We start from the raw sequence: 16,836 nt of genomic DNA on the forward strand, positions 1-16,836 counted from the left end.
GTTATTAAAATGTTCAGCGCTCCCACCAGATTTCAGCAGCGATCACTCAACCATTTCCTCACCCAGTCCCTGAAACACATCATTGTGTTTCCACCTCAGGACCTTAGCACTTGCAGTTCTCTGTCTGGGGAGGTCTTTCTCTAGGTATCAGCATGGTTAACTCCCTTTCTCATTCTGGTCATGGCTCAACCATCTTCTCAGCGAGGGTTCCTCTGACTAGACTATTTTAAGCTGCCACCCTTTCCCCCTTCCATGCTTAATTTCTATTGGCGCTATCACCATTTGATACAGTATGCTTTTCTTGATAAATAGCTTCATGGTAGAAGCAAAATTCCAGGAGGGCAAGGATTTGTTAGTTTTTCACTGCTATTTACTCAGTGCCTAGAACTGTCGCAGGCCCAAAGCAGGTGCTCAATAACACTTGTTCCATGAACAGCAGGAGCAGCGGGGTCTTCCCAGAAAACCGTTGTCCAGTAAGGTTCTGGCCCAGCTGTTGCTGCTGCTGCTGCTGCTGCTGCTGCTGCTGCTATTAGAGTCATTCACGACAACCTTTTAGAAATAATATAACAAAAATCAAGCTCGTCAGATCCCGGGCAGACGGCGATCACTTTTCCCGCCTCTTTGTGAATAACCGCTGGAAGTGGGGTAAGAGGCCCTTCCTCGCACCCTAAGTCAGCTCCAGCTACGTGTCCGCCCACGAGGGTCCAGCACCAGCACCGGCTCGAAGCAACCGGAACTTTTCGTCCGTCGCCGCCGCGCACAGGGGAAGGATTTCCGCATCGTCCTTGGAGCGGACTGGGCGGGGCTTCCGGGTAGAGCGGCATTCTACGAGACCGGTGAGTCCGCGGCTAGAGCTCCTAGAGGAGCCAAGGTGGGCACCGGCTGTTTGGGGAGCGCGGCAGCTTGGAAGGCTTTCGCGTGCGGGCGCGGAGGCTGAATGGTTCCGAGCAGCCTCGTAGGGATTCGTGAGTGGGAGGGAGCGTATGGAGGGGGAGGAGGGCAACTTCCGTGTGGGAGCTGCAAAGAAGCGTGTGGGTCTGTAGTCCAGGGAATGGCTTTCCTTCCTTAAGGCAGAACGCGAGTTTTGGGAATTGTGGTCCTGGGTCCGAGTTTGACCTACCTCCAGCTATGTGACCTCGACAGAGTTTACCAGCCTTTTGACTCTTCGAGTTCCGAGTCTGAACACAGGGCAGTGATCACCCGTGCCTGGCTCGAAGCGCTTGGCAGAGTTAGGTGTGAGTAAAAGCTTCATAAATTGGGACGTTTGGTGCAGATCTCATTTGTTTTTGGAAGCATTCTGAGCTCATGTGCCTGGAATCACACCAACAGGCTTACCCTAGGAGAAATAGGTCTTCTGGGTTTGGATTCCCATGAAACGAATCAACTTTTGGAGATGCTGACCGAAGAGGTCACTAAGTACATCTTTTGCCAGGATGCATAACTTCTTTCTCTATGAATAACATGCATTATAAACATCCAGCTTCCCTTGGAATATCAGCAATTACAGGGAGCTTAATACCTCTGTAATTTCCCATTGCACACAACTCTAAGTCCTTGTATCCAATGAGCCAGAAGTGTTCCTGTTTGCAGTCTTCTGCTTGTCAGTTCTGTTTCTCAGCTTTCAGAGAATTAAAAGTAGAAACTAAGAATAAGATAACAGTTTAAATATTGATAGGATGGTTGGCAATAGTGACATATCTAAGAATTTGAGTTTGAAAACATCAAGAACACTATGTAAACTTTGATTTTTGTAATTCACAGTAATTCAGAAACTTTGATGGAGGATCAAAATGTTCAGTTTAGTCGCCATATGCTGTTACTACATGGACCATGAGGTTTACAAGCACCAGCATAGTGTGTTAAAATAACACAAATATTAGAATTAAGTCACTTGTCATTATTTCATGCAGTCTACCTAAGTTCATTCTATAGTAGATCACCAGATTCCATGAAACAAGTAGATCTCTTCCAATGCCAGGGAGTGGTTTGTGACTTAAATGAGAGACATACAGAATTTTAGCAAATAATACCTGATAATAGCAGATGCCTCAGAAAGCACTGATGCCACAAAAGCAGTTTGCAACTTGTCAATAGATTTTAATTCCAGAAGCCCATTTATAGATCAGTTCTTTAGATCTTAAAATGTATTTTTCTATAGTGTAAGTGGAGGGGCGCCTGGGTGACTTAGTGGATTAAGTGTCCAAATTCCACTCAGGTCATGATCTCTCGGTTCATGAGTTCCATTCCCACCTGGGGCTCTGTGCTGACAGCTCAGAACCAGGAGCTTGCTTGGGATTCTGTGTCTCCCTCTCTCTCTGCCCCTCTCCCTCTCACACTCTTTCTCTCTCAAAAATAAACAAACATTAAAAAATTTAAATATATATTATATATATAATATATATAGTGTGAGTGGGGTGTAAGGTCTTGCATGTGATCCTTATTACGGAAATTAATTTTTCCTTTGCCAGTGGTGGGATTTGTTTTGTCCTTAATGTCTTCTTGGCCCTTAGGATTCCTTTGATCTTTCATTTATGAAAGAAGGAAGCTGATAGTGAAAGTGTAGGGTAGGCACGGAGATTCCACTGGGGAGGAAGGGAGTGTAGAAGTGACTAGGATGTTTTATTACTTGGTTATGGTTAATAGATTACCCCCCTATTACCCGTTTTATCCCTGATTATTAAAGAAATACATGCTTATATGAAAAATACAAAAATATGGGGATGCCTGGGTGGCTCAGTCCATTAAGCATCCAACTCTTGATTTTGGCTGAGGTCATGAGCTCACTTTGTGAGATTGAGTCCCGTGTCGGGCTCTGTGCTTTTAGCCCCCTCCATGCCCCTGCCCCCACTCGTGTGCATGTGCTCTCACTCTTTATTTTTTTCAGTAGTTGAGATAATAATATAGTTTTAATATTGTGTCCTTTTTTGAATTTTGAGCCATAAGCCTTTACCATTTATAAATAATAAATTTCAGGAGTGCCTGGGTGGCTCAACTGGTTAAGCACCGACTTTGGCTCAGACCGTGATCTCATGGTTTGTGGGTTCAAGCCCCCCATCGGGTTCTGTGCTGACGGCTTAGAGCCTGGAGCCTGCTTTGGATCCTGTGTTTCTGTCTCTCTCTGCCCCTCCCCTGCTTGTGCTCTGTCTCTCTCTCAAAAATAAAATGAACATTAAAAAAATTATAAATAACAAATTTTATTTTATTTTTTATTTATTTATTTTTATTTTTTTAATTTTATTTTTTATTTTTTAAAATTTACACCCAAATTAGCATATAGTGCAACAGTGATTTCAGGAGTAGATTCCTTAGTGCCCCTTACCCATTTAGCCCATCCCCCCTCCCACAACCTCGCCAGTAACCCTCAGTTTGTTCTCCATATTTGTAAGTCTCTTCTGTTTTGTCCCCCTCCCTGTTTTTATATTATTTTTGTTTCCCTTCCCTTATGTTCATCTGTTTTGTCTCTTAAAGTCCTCATATGAGTGAAGTCATATGATATTTGTCTTTCTCTGACTAATTTCGCTTAGCATAATACCCTCCAGTTCCATCCACGTAGTTGCAAATGGCAAGATTTCATTCTTTCTGACTGCCAAGTAATACTCCATTGTATATATGTACCACATCTTCTTTTTCCATTTATCTGTTGATGGACATTTGGACTCTTTCTATACTTTGGCAATTGTTGATAGTGCTGCTATAAACATGGGGGTGCATGTGTCCCTTCAAAACAGCACACCTGTATCCCTTGGATAAATGCCTAGTAGTGCAATTGCTGGGTCGTAGGGTAATTCTATTTTTAGTTTTTTGAGAAACCTCCATACTGTTTTCTAGAGTGGCTGCACCAGCTTGCATTCCCATATTTATTTATTTTTAATACGATTTATTGTCAAATTGGCTAACATACAATGTGTAAAGTGTGCTCTTGGTTTTTGGAGTAAATTCCCATGGTTCATCGCTTACATACAACACCCAGTGCTCATCTCAGCAAGTGCCCTCCTCAATGCCCATCACCCATTTTTCCCTCTCCCTTACCTGCCCCCCCCCACATCAACCCTCAGTTTGTCCTCTGTATTTAAGAGTCTCTTATGGTTTCCCTTGGTCCCCCTCTGTTTGTAACTATTTTTTCCCCCTTCCCTTCCCTTCCCCCATGGTCTTCTGTTAAGTTTCTCAAGTTCCACATATGAGTGAAAACATATGATATCTGTCTTTCTCTGACTGACTTATTTCACTTAGCATAATACCCTCCCAGTTCCATCCACATTGCTGCAAATGGCAGGATTTCATTCTTTCTCATTGCCAAGTAGTAGTCCATTGTATATATAAACCACATCTTCTTTAGCCATTCATCAATGGATGGACATTTATGCTCTTTCCGTAATTTGGCTATTGTTGAAAGCGCTGCTATAAAAATGGTGGTACATGTGCCCCTATGAATCAGCACTCCTTTATCCTTTGGATAAATTCCTAGTAGTGCTATTGCTGGGTCATAGGGTAGTTTTATTTTTCATTTTTTGAGGAACCTTCACACTGTTTTCCAGAGCGGCTACATCAAGTTACATTCCCAGCAACAGTGCAAGAGGTTTCCCGTTTCTTCACATCCTCACCAGCATCTGTCGTTTCTTGAGTTGTTCATTTTAGCCACTCTGACCGGTGTGAGGTGGTATCTCATTGTGGTTTTGATTTGTATGTCCTTGATAATGAGTGATGTTGAGGATCTTTTCATCTGTCCATTGGCCATCTGGATATCTTCTTTGGAAAAATGTCTATGAATGTCTTCTGCCTGTTTCTTCACTGGATTATTTGTTTTTCGCACGTTGAGTTTGGTAAGTTCTTTATAGATTTTGGATACTTACCCTTTATCTGGTACGTCATTTGCAAATATTTTTTCCTATTCCATAGGTTGCCTTTTAGTTTTGTTGATTGTTTCCTTTGCAGTGCAGAAGCTTTTTATCTTGATGAGGTCCCAATAGTTCATTTTTGCTTTTAATTCCCTTGCCTTTGGAGACGTGTTGAGCAAGAAATTGCTGTAGCTGAGGTCAAAGAGGTTGTTGCCTGTTATCTTCTATAGGGTTTTGATGCTTTCCTGTCTTGCATTTAGGTCGTTCATCCATTTTGAATTTATTTTTGTGCATGGTGTAAGAAAGGGATCTTGTTTCATTCTTCTGCATGTTGTTGTCCAGTCCTCCCAGCACCATTTCCTAAAGAGACAATCTTTCTTCCATTGGATACTCTTTTCCTGCTTTGTCCAAGATTAGTTGGTCATACATTTGCGGGTCCTATTCTGGGTTCTCTATTCTCTTCCATTGGCCTATGTGTCTGTTATTGTGCCAATACCATACTGTCTTGATAATTACAGCTTTGTAGTAGAGATTAAAGTCTGGGATTGTGATGCCTCTGCTTTGGTTTTCTTTTTCAACATTGCTTTGGCTATTCGGGGTCTTTTTTGACTCCATACAAATTTTAGGATTGTTTGTTTTAGCTTTGATAAGAATGCCGGTGCAATTTTGATTGGGATTGCATTGAATGTGTAGACTGCTTTGGGTAATATTGACGTTAAATAATATGTGTTCTTCCAATCCATGAGCATGGAATGTTTTTCCATTTCTTTGTGTCTTCTTCAATTTCCTTCATAAGTTTTCTATAGTTTTCAGCATACAGACCTTTTCATCTTTGGTTAGGTTTATTCCTAGGTATTTTACGGTTTTTGGTGTAATTGTAAATGGGATCGATTTCTTGATTTCTCTTTCTGTTGTTTGCTTATTGGTGTATAGAAATGCAACTGATTTCTGTACATTGATTTTGTATCCTGTGACTTTGCCAAATTCGTGTATCAGTTCTAGCAGCTTTTTGGTGGAGTCTTTTGGGTTTTCCATGTAGAGTATCATGTCTGCAAAAAAGTGAAAGTTTGACTTCTTTGCTAGTTTGGTTGTCTTTTATTTCATTTTGTTGTCTGATTGCTGAGGTTAGGACTTCCGACGCTATGTTAAACAACAGTGATGAGAATGGACATCCCTGTCGTGTTCCTGATCTTAGGGGGAAAGCTTTCAGTTTTTCCCCATTGAGGATGATGTTAGCTGTGGGCTTTTCATATATAGCTTTTATAATATATAAGGTAATATAAGCATATATTAGGTATGTTCCTTCTATCCTGACTTTCTTGACGGTTTTTAATTAAGAAAGGATGCTGTAATTTTGTCAAATTCTTTTTCCACATCTATTGACAGGATCATATGGTTCTTATCCTTTCTTTTTAATGTGATGTATCACATTGATTGATTTGCATATATTGAACCAGCCCTGCAGCCCAGGAATGAATCCCACTTGATCATGGTGAATAATTCTTTTGTATGCTGTTGAATTCGATTTGCTAGTATCTTGTTTAGAATTTTTGCATCCATGTTCATCAGGGATATTGGTCTGTAATTCTTTTTTGTGGGAGTCTCTGTCTGGTTTGGGAATCAGGTAACGCTGGCTTCATAGAATGAGTACGGAAGCTTTCCTTCTGTTTCTATTTATTGGAACAGCTTGAGAAGGATAGGTATTAACTCTGCTTTAAATGTTTGGTAGAATTCCCCTGGGAAGCCGTCTGGCCCAGGACTCTTATTTGTTGGGAGATATTTGATAACTATTTCAATTTCTTCGCTAGTTATGGGTCTGTTCAAATGTTCTGTTTCTTCCCTTTTGAGTTTTGGTACTGTGTGGGTGTCTAGGAATTTGTCCACTTCTTGCAAGCTGTCCAGTTTATTGGCATATAATTTTTCATAGTATTCTCTGATAATTGTTTGTGTTTCTGAGGGGTTGGTTGTGGTAAGTCCAGTTTCATTCATGATTTTATCTATTTGGGTCCTCTCTCTTTTCTTTTCTTTCCTTTTCTTTTTGAAGTTTCTTTTTTTTTTTTTTTTTTTTAATTTTTGGGTTTTTTTAATGTTTATTTATTGTTGAGGGAGAGAGAGACAGAGCATGAGCAGGGGAGGGGCAGAATTCAGAGCAGGCTCCAGGCTCTGAGCTGTCATCACAGAGCCCGATGTGGGGCTTGAACTCATGATCCGTGAGATCATGACCTGAGCCAAAGTTGGATGCCCAACCAACTGAGCCACCCAGGCGCCTCTCTCTTTTCTTTTTGTGAAGTCTGGTTAAGGGTTTATCAGTTTTGTTTTTTCATAAAACCATCTCTTAGTTTCATTGATTTGTTCTACTTTTTTTTTTTTGGATTCTATGTTGTTTATTTCTGCTCTGATCTTTATTATTTCTCTTCTTCTGCCGGGCTTGGGGTTTCTTTGCTGTTCTGCTTCTAGTTCCTTTAGGTGTGCTGTTAGATTTTGTATTTGGGATTTTTCTTGTTTGTTGATATAGACCTGGATTGCAATGTATTTTCCTCTTAGGACTGCCTTTGCTGTATCCCAAAGAATTTGGACTGTCGTGTTTTCATTTTCATTTGTTTCCATATATTTTTTAATTTTTTCTTTAATTGCCTGGTTGACCCATTCATTTCTTTAGTAGAATATTCTTTAACCTCCATGCATTTGGAGGTTTTCCAAACTTTTTCCTGTGGTTGATGTCAAATTTCATAGCATTGTGATTTGAAAGTGTGCATGGTATGATCTCAATTCTTTTATATTTATTGAGGGCTGTTTTGTGACCCAGTATGTGATCTATCTTGGAGAATGTTCCATGTGCACTCAAGAACAATGTATATTCTGCTGCTTTTGGATGAAAAGTTTTGAATATATCTGTTAAGTCCATCTGGTCCAGTGTATCATTCAGGGCCATTGTTTCTTTACTGATTTTCTGTTTAGATGATTTGTCCATTGTTGTAAGTGGAGTATTAAAGTCCCCTGCAATTATCACATTCTTATCAATAGGATTGCTTATGTTTGTGATTAATTGTTTTATATATTTGGGTGCTTTCATATTGGGTGCATAAACATCTATCATTGTTAGCTCTTCTTGATGGATAGACCCTGTAATAGTGATATAATGCCCTTCTTCATCTCTTGTTACAACCTTTAGTTTAAAATCTGGTTTGTCTCGGGGTGCCTGGGTGGCTCAGTCAGTTAAGTGTCCGACTTCAGCTCAGGTCACGATCTCGCGGTCCGTGAGTTCGAGCCCCGCGTCAGGCTCTGGGCTGACAGCTCAGAGCCTGGAGCCCGTTTCAGATACTGTGTCTCCCTCTCTCTCTGCCCCTTCCCCGTTCATGCTCTGTCTCTCTCTGTCTCAAAAATAAATAAAATGTTAATAAATAAATAAATAAATAAATAAAATAAAATCTAGTTTGTCTGATATAAGTATGGCTGCTCCAGCTTTCTTTTGACTTCGAGTAGCATGATAGATTGTTCTCCATACCCTCACTTTCACTCTGAAGGTGTCCTCAGGTCTACAATAGGTCTCTTGTAGACAGCAAGAGAGATAGTAAAAATAGCAAAAATAGATGAGTCTTATTTTTTTATCCATTCTGATACTCTAGGTCTTTTGATTGGAGCATTTAGTCCATTTACATTCAGCATTATTATTGAAAGATAGAGATTTAGGGTCATTGTGTTATCTGTAGTTTTCATGCTTGTGGTGATGTCTCTCGTCCTTTGTAGTCTTTGCAACATTCCACTTACAGAGTTCCCCTTAGGATGTCTTGTAGGGCTATTTTAGTGATGATGAACTCCTTCAGTTTTTGTCTGGAGAAACCTTTATCTCTCCTTCTATTCTGAATGACAGCCTTGCTGGATAAAGGATTCTTGGCTGCATATTTTTCCTATTCAGGACATTGAATATTTCCTGTCACTCCCTTCTGGCCTACCAAGTTTCAGTAGATAAGTCTGCTACTTCCCTTATGTGCTTACCCTTGTAGGTTAAGGCCCGTTTGTCCCTAGCTGCTTTCAGAATTCTCTCTTTATCTTTATACTTCGCCTGTTTCACTATGATGTGTTGTGTAGAAGATCGATTCCTGTTATGTCTGAAGGGAGTTCTCTGTGCCTCTTGGATCTCAATATCTGTTTCCTTCCCCAGATTGGGGAAGTTCTCAGCTATGATTTGTTGAAGTACACCTTCTGCCCCTTTTTCTCTCTCTTCTTCTTCTGAAACTCCTATGATATGGATATTATTACGTTTACATTTTCATTGAATCAGTTAGTTCTTTAATTCTCCCCTCGTGGTCTAGAATTTTTTATCTCTCTTTTTCTCAGCTTCAACTTTTTCCATAATTTTATCTTCTATTTCACTTACTCTCCTCTCTGCATCTTCAGTCCTTGCTGTCACCACATCTAGTTTATTTTGTACCTCATTTACGGCATTTCTTAATTCATCTAAGAAATAGTTCCTTGATCTTTGCAGCAATAGATTCTCTGCTGTCTTCTATGGTTTTTTCCAAGCCCAGTGATTAATCTTATGACTATTATTTTAAATTCTTGGTCAGATATATTGTTTATATCTGTTTTGGTCAGTTCTTTACCTGTCGTTTTTTCCTGGAATTTCTTTTGAGCATAAGTCTTCCCTTTCGTCATTTCGGCTAGTTTTTTGTCTCTTATGTGTTTTACAAGCTTGTTATGTGTCCTGCACCTGTGAGCACTACTGTATTAAAGAGTGGTGCTGCACTGTCCAGGGCCTGGCTGTTCAGGAGGTGTTTTTTGGAGGGTGTTACTTACTCTCTGTTGTTGTGACTGTGGTTTTTTTATGTTCCTACTCATAGTGATGTTTTGGGCCCTCCACCAGGTGTGCTTTGATTTGTTCGTTGAAGTATCCCTGGAGAAAAAACAAAACAAAAACAAAAAAACCACAAAACACCAACAACAACAAATACCAAAGGGGGGGGGCGGTGTTGGTGGAAGAGGCCTTATCTCATACAAAGAGAGAAACAACAGGGGCGGAGAAAAAGAAGAGAAAATAAAATTGACCAGTCAGAGAAACTATATGGGTTAATCCAGAGAGAGAGGGAGGAAAACAAAAAAGGAGATATAGAACAAGTATAAAGAGAATAGATCAAATATGTCTGCTTAATCAAAAAGAATGAAATCCTGCCATTTGCAACTACGTGGATGGAACTGGAGGGTATTATGCTAAGTGAAATTAGAGAAAGACAAATATCATATGACTTCACTCATATGAGGACTTTAAGACACAAAACAGATGAACATAAGGGAAGGGAAACAAAAATAATATAAAAACAGGGAGAGAGACAAAACAGAAGAGACTCTTAAATATAGAGAACAAACAGAGGGTTACTTGAAGGGTTGTGGGAGGGGGATGGGCTAAATGGGTAAGGGGCATTAAGGAATCTACTCCTGAAATCATTGTTTCACTATATGCTTACTAATTTAGATGTAAATTTTAAAAAATAAAAAATAAAATAAAACTTTAAAAGTAAGAAGGTAAAAAAAAAAAAAAAGTCTGCTTAAACAAAACAACAACCAGAATAACCAGACTAGAGGAGGGAAGAAATAAGAAGGAGAAAAGGAAGAAAAAAAATATATATGTATAATAAGAATTGTCCAAGAATTAAATCAGAAAATGCAAAAACACTGAGTGCCTTGGAATCTCGGTGGCAGCACTGGTCTGGAAGAGGGGCTGTCTGGTTCATCAGCACGTCAGTTCTGCTCCAGTAGATAAGCAATTACCAGGCGTGGAGGAGCAGGGTTTGGTGTGGGTGGGTCCCGCCTCCACCGTGGGCCTGCTATTGGTTCCCTGAGGCCCCACCTGTGGCCCGCCAGGTTGTCCCCGTGGGCCCCTGGAGATGGCTCTGTCACTCTGCAGCCCGGACTATTGGAATTCAAAGTCCTTTGGTCTAAACACTGCTGTGTTTGACGGACAAGGGATCTTCGGGTCCTCCTCCTTCTCTGCCCTGTTGGATCTGTCAATAAATTTCATTTTAGGGGCGCCTGGGTGGCGCAGTCGGTTGGGCGTCCGACTTCAGCCAGGTCACGATCTCGCGGTCCGTGAGTTCGAGCCCCGCATCGGGCTCTGGGCTGATGGCTCAGAGCCTGGATCCTGTTTCCGATTCTGTGTCTCCCTCTCTCTCTGCCCCTCCCCCATTCATGCTGTCTCTCTCTGTCCCAAAAATAAATAAACGTTGGAAAATTTCATTTTAAAACTTGTGATTATGATGGGGTGCCTGCCTGGCTCAGTCAATAGAGCATGTAACTCTTGATCTTGAGGTTGTGAGTTCCAGCCCCACACTGGGTGCAGAGCTTACTTAAAATAAATTTTTGATAATGAGAAAATTCACACACACAAAAGTGGACAGGTAATGCAGTGAATCACCATGAATCCATCACTCAGCTATAATAACGATCATTTGCAGCTAATCTTGTTTCATCTACTCCTTCACTCACTTCCCCTAATTCTGTGGCCTTATCCTATGACACATCTATAATGCATTTTTGTTTTTAAAAATTGTAAAAAGATGCTTATCTCCTTTGGTGCCAGATTTGTGCATAAATGTTTGTATTTTTTCCTAAGAATGGGAAAAAGTTTCATGAGAATTTTGTGAAGTATTTTCAACAACAATTAGTGAATAAATTGCTAAGAATTCAATGATCTTGCATTCTCTGTTTTTATTTATTTTTTGCTTTTATATGTTTGCTTCCCTCTCTTTACTTTTCAAATTGAAATGTATGAATTTGGTGGCAAATATTTTTAGAAAATTCACGATCTAGTGATTTTTACAGGATATTGAATAATACATTTAAGAGAAGAAATGGATGACGAACCTGAAAGAACTAAGCGATGGGAAGGAGGCTATGAAAGGACATGGTGAGTAGGGCGTTCTTGTTCTCTTTCTCTTTTAAACATTGTTTCTCAGTGTTGTTTTACGGCTTTATCTCTCTTCCAGTGACTGCTTTTTTTTTTTTAATATTTGTTTGTTTTAAGTTAATTTATTTTGAGAGAGGGAGAGTTCGAGCATGAGTAGGGGAGGGGCAGAGAGAGAGGGAGACATAGAATCCCGGGCAGGCTGTCAGTGCAGAGCCCGACGCAGGACTTGAACTTACTAACCTGTGAGATTATGACCTGAGCCGAAATCAAGAGGCAGACACTTAACCAACTGAGCCAGGCACTCCTCGGTGATTGGTTTTTCTAACACATTTATTAAAATATATTTAACACATGTTTTCACCACCCCAGTAAGATCCTTCATGCCCATTTGTGATTAATTCCATTCATACCTCTAGCCCGAGGCAACTACTAATCTACTTTCTGTCTCTATGGATTCGCCCTTTTAGGTATTTCATATAAGTGTAATCATATAATATGTAGTCATTTATGTCTGGCTTCTTTCACATAACAATATTTTCAAGGTTCATCCATGTTGTAGCAGAGATAATAATTCTTTCTGTTTTATTGCTGAATAGCATTATATTGTATACCATGTTTTTATTCCTCTATTCACCAGTTGATGGACATTTAGATTGATTACAACATTTGGTTTTACGAATAATGCCACTGTGAATGTTCATGTGCAGATCTCTGTGCCGATATACATTTTCATTTCTTTTGTATTAATAAATTTTTAGCTTTTCTTTTCTAATGAGTCATTATTCCTTATAGGGAGATTCTTAAAGAAGATGAATCAGGATCACTTAAAGCTACAATAGAAGATATTCTCTTCAAAGCAAAGAGAAAAAGGTATGTAAACTGTAAGTGTGTTATAAAAGGTAAAACTGACTCCTTTAAGTCTTTCTCTCCACCTATACCCACTCTTTAGTATTTCATTACAGCTGTGTTCCAGGGAAACTGACCTTTAAACTCTTGAATAGGGGGAAGGAACCAGCAACCTAGCATCTCAGCAGGGAATTGGGTCTTCAGGGACTATCCAAATGCCTGTAATTATGTGGATCCCCTAAGTTAATAATTTATTTCACTAAAAAAATTCAGGTTACTTGAAAAGTTATATTGATTTTCGGGGTAATAAAGGACATTCTATTAAAATGTTTGCATAATTTTAACAGAGTGTTTGAGCACCATGGACAGGTTCGACTTGGAATGGTATGTTAATTTTTTTATATAATTTGTTTTATCGTTTATTCATTTTAGAGAGAGAGCAAGTGGAGGAGGGGCAGAGAGAGAGGGAGACAGAGTATCCAAAGTGGGTTCTTCACTGACACAGAGAGCCCGTTATCGGGCTCGAACTCATGAACCGTGAGATCATGACCTGAGCCAAAGTCAGATGCTCAACCAACTGAGCCACCCAGATGCCCCTATTTTTTTTTTCTTTACCAGGACAGAATTAGCTGGGTTACAGAAACATTTTGTCTTGACAGAATAAACAATACTAAGTCAACAGACCTTTTAACAGAATATATTAAAAATGTAAGTTAAGAGGGCTCCCTGGGTGCCTCACTTGGTTGAGTGTCTGACTCTTGATTACAGCTCAAGTCATAATTTCATGAGTTTGTGAGTTTGAGCCCCTCCTTGGGAGCCACCTTGGGCATGGAGCTTGGTTAACATTCTCCCTTTCCCTTTGCCCCTCTCCCCTGCTCACCCACACATACCCCGACTCTTAAAAAAAAAAAGTGTGTGTGTGTGTGTGTGTATAATATGTAAATAGTAAATGACATTTTTATTTCTTGGTCAAAAATGTTTTTGAAAGTTGTCTTCATTTTTGAATTGTCTACCTTTTTTTTGGTAGATGCGTCATCTTTATGTGGTAGTAGATGGATCAAGAACAATGGAAGACCAAGATTTAAAGCCAAATAGATTGACTTGTACTTTAAAGGTATAGTAAAATCATTCTTATTTATACTAAATGTGGGAAAGGACACTGAATTCTAAAATAAAAAAAATTTTTTTTTACTATAATAGCTTTATTAAGATGGAATTCACATACCATAAAATTAACTTATTTAAAATATACTGTTAAAGTTTTTTGTAAATTTACAGTTGTTCAACATTATTACCACAGTCAATTTTAGAGCATTTTTATTACTAAGAAAAAAAAAACCCGTCCCATTTAACAGTCACCCTCTGTTTTCCCCCACTCCATCTCAGGCCGAGGCAACCACTAATGTGCTTTCTGTCTCTATAGATGTTCTTATTTGGAACATTTCATATAAATGGAAACATACAACATGTCATCTTTTGTGACTGACTTCTTTCACTTAGTATAATGTTTTCAAGATTCATCTGTGTTGTAGCATTTTTCAGTACTTCATGTCTTTATTTTTGCCAAACAATATTCCATTATATACAACACTGGGTTATTTCCACTTTTGGGGGCCTTTATGAATAATACTGCTGTGAACCTTCATGAACAGATTTTTATGTGGATCATCTTTTCTTTTCTAATGCTTAATTTTAGCCTGGGTGTTTTGTATTTCATGCACTTTTCCGTGACCTAAGAGAATAGCAGCTGGGATGGGGTGGTGTGCACGCAAGGAGGGAGCTCAGCTTGGGTGGCGTGCAGGCTGTGTTGGGTTTCTGGGGATCCGTTTTTCTCTTCTGAGATTATGTTGTCCTGTTTCTTGTTTACTCTAACTAATGGGCAAGGAAGGGAGGATGTAATGCATTTCCATGAGGAGATATTCCCATACTTTGAACTCTTCCCCCCAGTTAAGCCTGAAGTTTGAATTGTTATCTTCCGACAAGGAAAGTCTGTTTTTGATTTCTTTCCCTATGCATTCATAATTTCTGGCAGAAGAGGGAAAAAATAAGAATACTTCTTCTCTTTACTTTTTCCCAAAAGCAAGTGTATTGGTGAAATTTCGCGGGACTTGTATGAGTCATGAATAGGGCTTCAGAAGAGTAGGGTGAGGGAGAAGCCATTCTTCTTCAGAATCCTCTGCTCCATTTTTTGTAGACAAGTTCTTAAAATTTACTAGATTAGATTTGTCCTTTACCTTCTCTTTTAGTGAATTTGTGTGCGCTTATTCCAATATTAGTCAGCTCTCTACAGTTTAATATCCACAGCATTCTCTCTTTAACATACTCCAATTGGAATGTTGTCTTCACGACTACATTTTAAAGGTCCACCGTAACCTCCAGGATGTGAAATTCAGTGCCTTTTTATCTTTATCAGAAACTGAAACAGTTGACCACTTCTCCCTGAAAGGTGTCCCTCTTTTGTTTTTTGGTTAGTGTGTGTGTGTGTGTGTGTGTGTGTGCGCGCGTGTGTGTGTGTGCACACGCGTGCTGTAAGTAAACTCTACCCCTGATATTTGGGGCTCGAAGTCTTGACCCCGAGATCAAGAGTTGCACTCTCTAAGGACTGAGCTAGCTAGGTGCCCCACCCATTCTTTTGACTTTGGTTATAGATAGTCTCTTGATTTGCTTCTCAGGCTCCTCTCCAATTTTCGAATGCTGGAGTGCCCTGGAACTTGGTCACTCTTTTTCTTTCTATCCTCTTCCCCTGAGTAAATATCGTACATTCCCATGAAGAAATTTTTTTAAAGAATGTAATTTTTTTTGAGTTATAAACTATAAGTAGAAGTGCTACCACATCATTTTGAAAAATGATACGCCAAAATGGCTAATTATTTATGCTCTTAATTTCTATCCTCCTACTCCAGTCAGCATCTTGCTTTGTCGGTCAGTTATCCCTTTTCCTTACCGAATTTTCACTGTCTCTGGACTTAATTCAGATCAGTCCCCTCAGCTTATAAACATATTCAGATTATTCCTAATTTGTCAAAACCCATCCCCACTTCTGCTCATTCTCCTGTGTTTGGCTTCATTGGATCTTTCCATGTTTAGATTGTTTCTGTCTCACCATCTACTATTTTAAATTCAGGCTTATTTAGTGTTGTGATTTTTATTTTTAATGTTTTAAAACTTATTCTCATTTAATATTTTTACTAAGCATTTTTTAAAAATCATAAAGTGATGCTTGATAAATAGGTTTCACCAAACATGTTCTGTATGGTTATTATTTTGCCCTTATCTAGTGTTTTTGTTTTCTTTAAACAGTTGTTGGAATACTTCGTAGAAGAGTATTTTGATCAAAATCCTATTAGTCAGGTATGTAGATAAGTGATAGAATTCACAATTAGATTCCTGATATTACTGCCAATTATAATTTATTTTTAGAACACTGGGCATACATTCTGTGGATTATTAAGTGATCCAGATTGTGTACCAGTTTCTGGTACATTTGTCAATGAAAAGTAAGGTAACTCTAGAAATTAAATAATGTACAGTGAAATCATAGCTAAATTTATGTCAAAAGCAGCATGAGAAAAAATTTCTCTTATTTCTTTTGTAATTACTAATTCAGGTTATTTACATTCTTATCAAGAAAAAATAAATTGTTAAATTAATGATCATTTTTGTTTTTATTTTGAGATTGGAATAATTGTAACAAAGAGTAAAAGAGCTGAAAAACTGACCGAACTCTCAGGTATGCATAAAATTACCTTCATAGGACTCAAGGACTTGGCTCTATTTACTCAACCTTGTTTGTAACCCTGTTTATAAGGTTGCCTAATAAGTAAAATGAAGACTTCTTTTATACTCTCATTGTGAAACACTTAATAAACCCTCCATTAAATCCTCCATTAAACTCTTGGTATTTAAGATGAACTGTTTTAAATTGAGTTCTGTACAGTAATGAATACTACTGCAGTGAATGTAAATGTTTAAGATTCATACAGTCTAATCTCGAAAGAATTAAGATAAAATTATTGTAACCATTCTAAAAATCCACTTAGTCTTAAAATTAATTTTTTAAAAGTTAAACCTCTAGGGGTGCCTAGGTGGCTCTGTCAGTTGAGCGACCTACTTCAACTCAGGTCATGATCTCACAGTTCGTGGGTTTGAGCCCCGTGTCGGGCTCTGTGCTGACAGCCCAGAGTCTGGAGTCTGCTTCAAATTCTGTGTCTCCCTCTCTCTCTCTGCCCCTCTCCTGCTCTCACTCTGTCTCTC

The 16,836-nt window shown here is 39.0% G+C and overlaps 1 protein-coding gene across 3 annotated transcripts in view; it reads left to right on the forward strand.

Moving 5' to 3' along the window:
- The first annotated feature begins 738 nt into the window (after positions 1 to 738).
- Positions 739 to 16,836, forward strand: part of LOC123580918 (general transcription factor IIH subunit 2) — a 36,374-nt gene continuing 20,276 nt past the window's right edge. The window contains exons 1-7 of one of the 3 annotated variants that reach the window (XM_045446369.1): positions 739 to 836; positions 11,652 to 11,736; positions 12,529 to 12,606; positions 12,930 to 12,966; positions 13,610 to 13,696; positions 15,883 to 15,933; positions 16,258 to 16,312. In XM_045446369.1, coding sequence (XP_045302325.1) covers positions 11,681 to 11,736; positions 12,529 to 12,606; positions 12,930 to 12,966; positions 13,610 to 13,696; positions 15,883 to 15,933; positions 16,258 to 16,312 — 364 coding nt within the window. In that variant the 5' untranslated portion in view covers positions 739 to 836; positions 11,652 to 11,680. Of the gene's footprint in view, positions 872 to 11,651; positions 11,737 to 12,528; positions 12,607 to 12,929; positions 12,967 to 13,609; positions 13,697 to 15,882; positions 15,934 to 16,257; positions 16,313 to 16,836 lie in introns of all 3 variants that reach the window. The other 2 variants (XM_045446380.1, XM_045446389.1) reach the window with 2 other exon arrangements.

The sequence above is a fragment of the Leopardus geoffroyi genome, chromosome A1 (assembly GCF_018350155.1).
Source record: "Leopardus geoffroyi isolate Oge1 chromosome A1, O.geoffroyi_Oge1_pat1.0, whole genome shotgun sequence".
NCBI lineage: Eukaryota > Metazoa > Chordata > Mammalia > Carnivora > Felidae > Leopardus > Leopardus geoffroyi.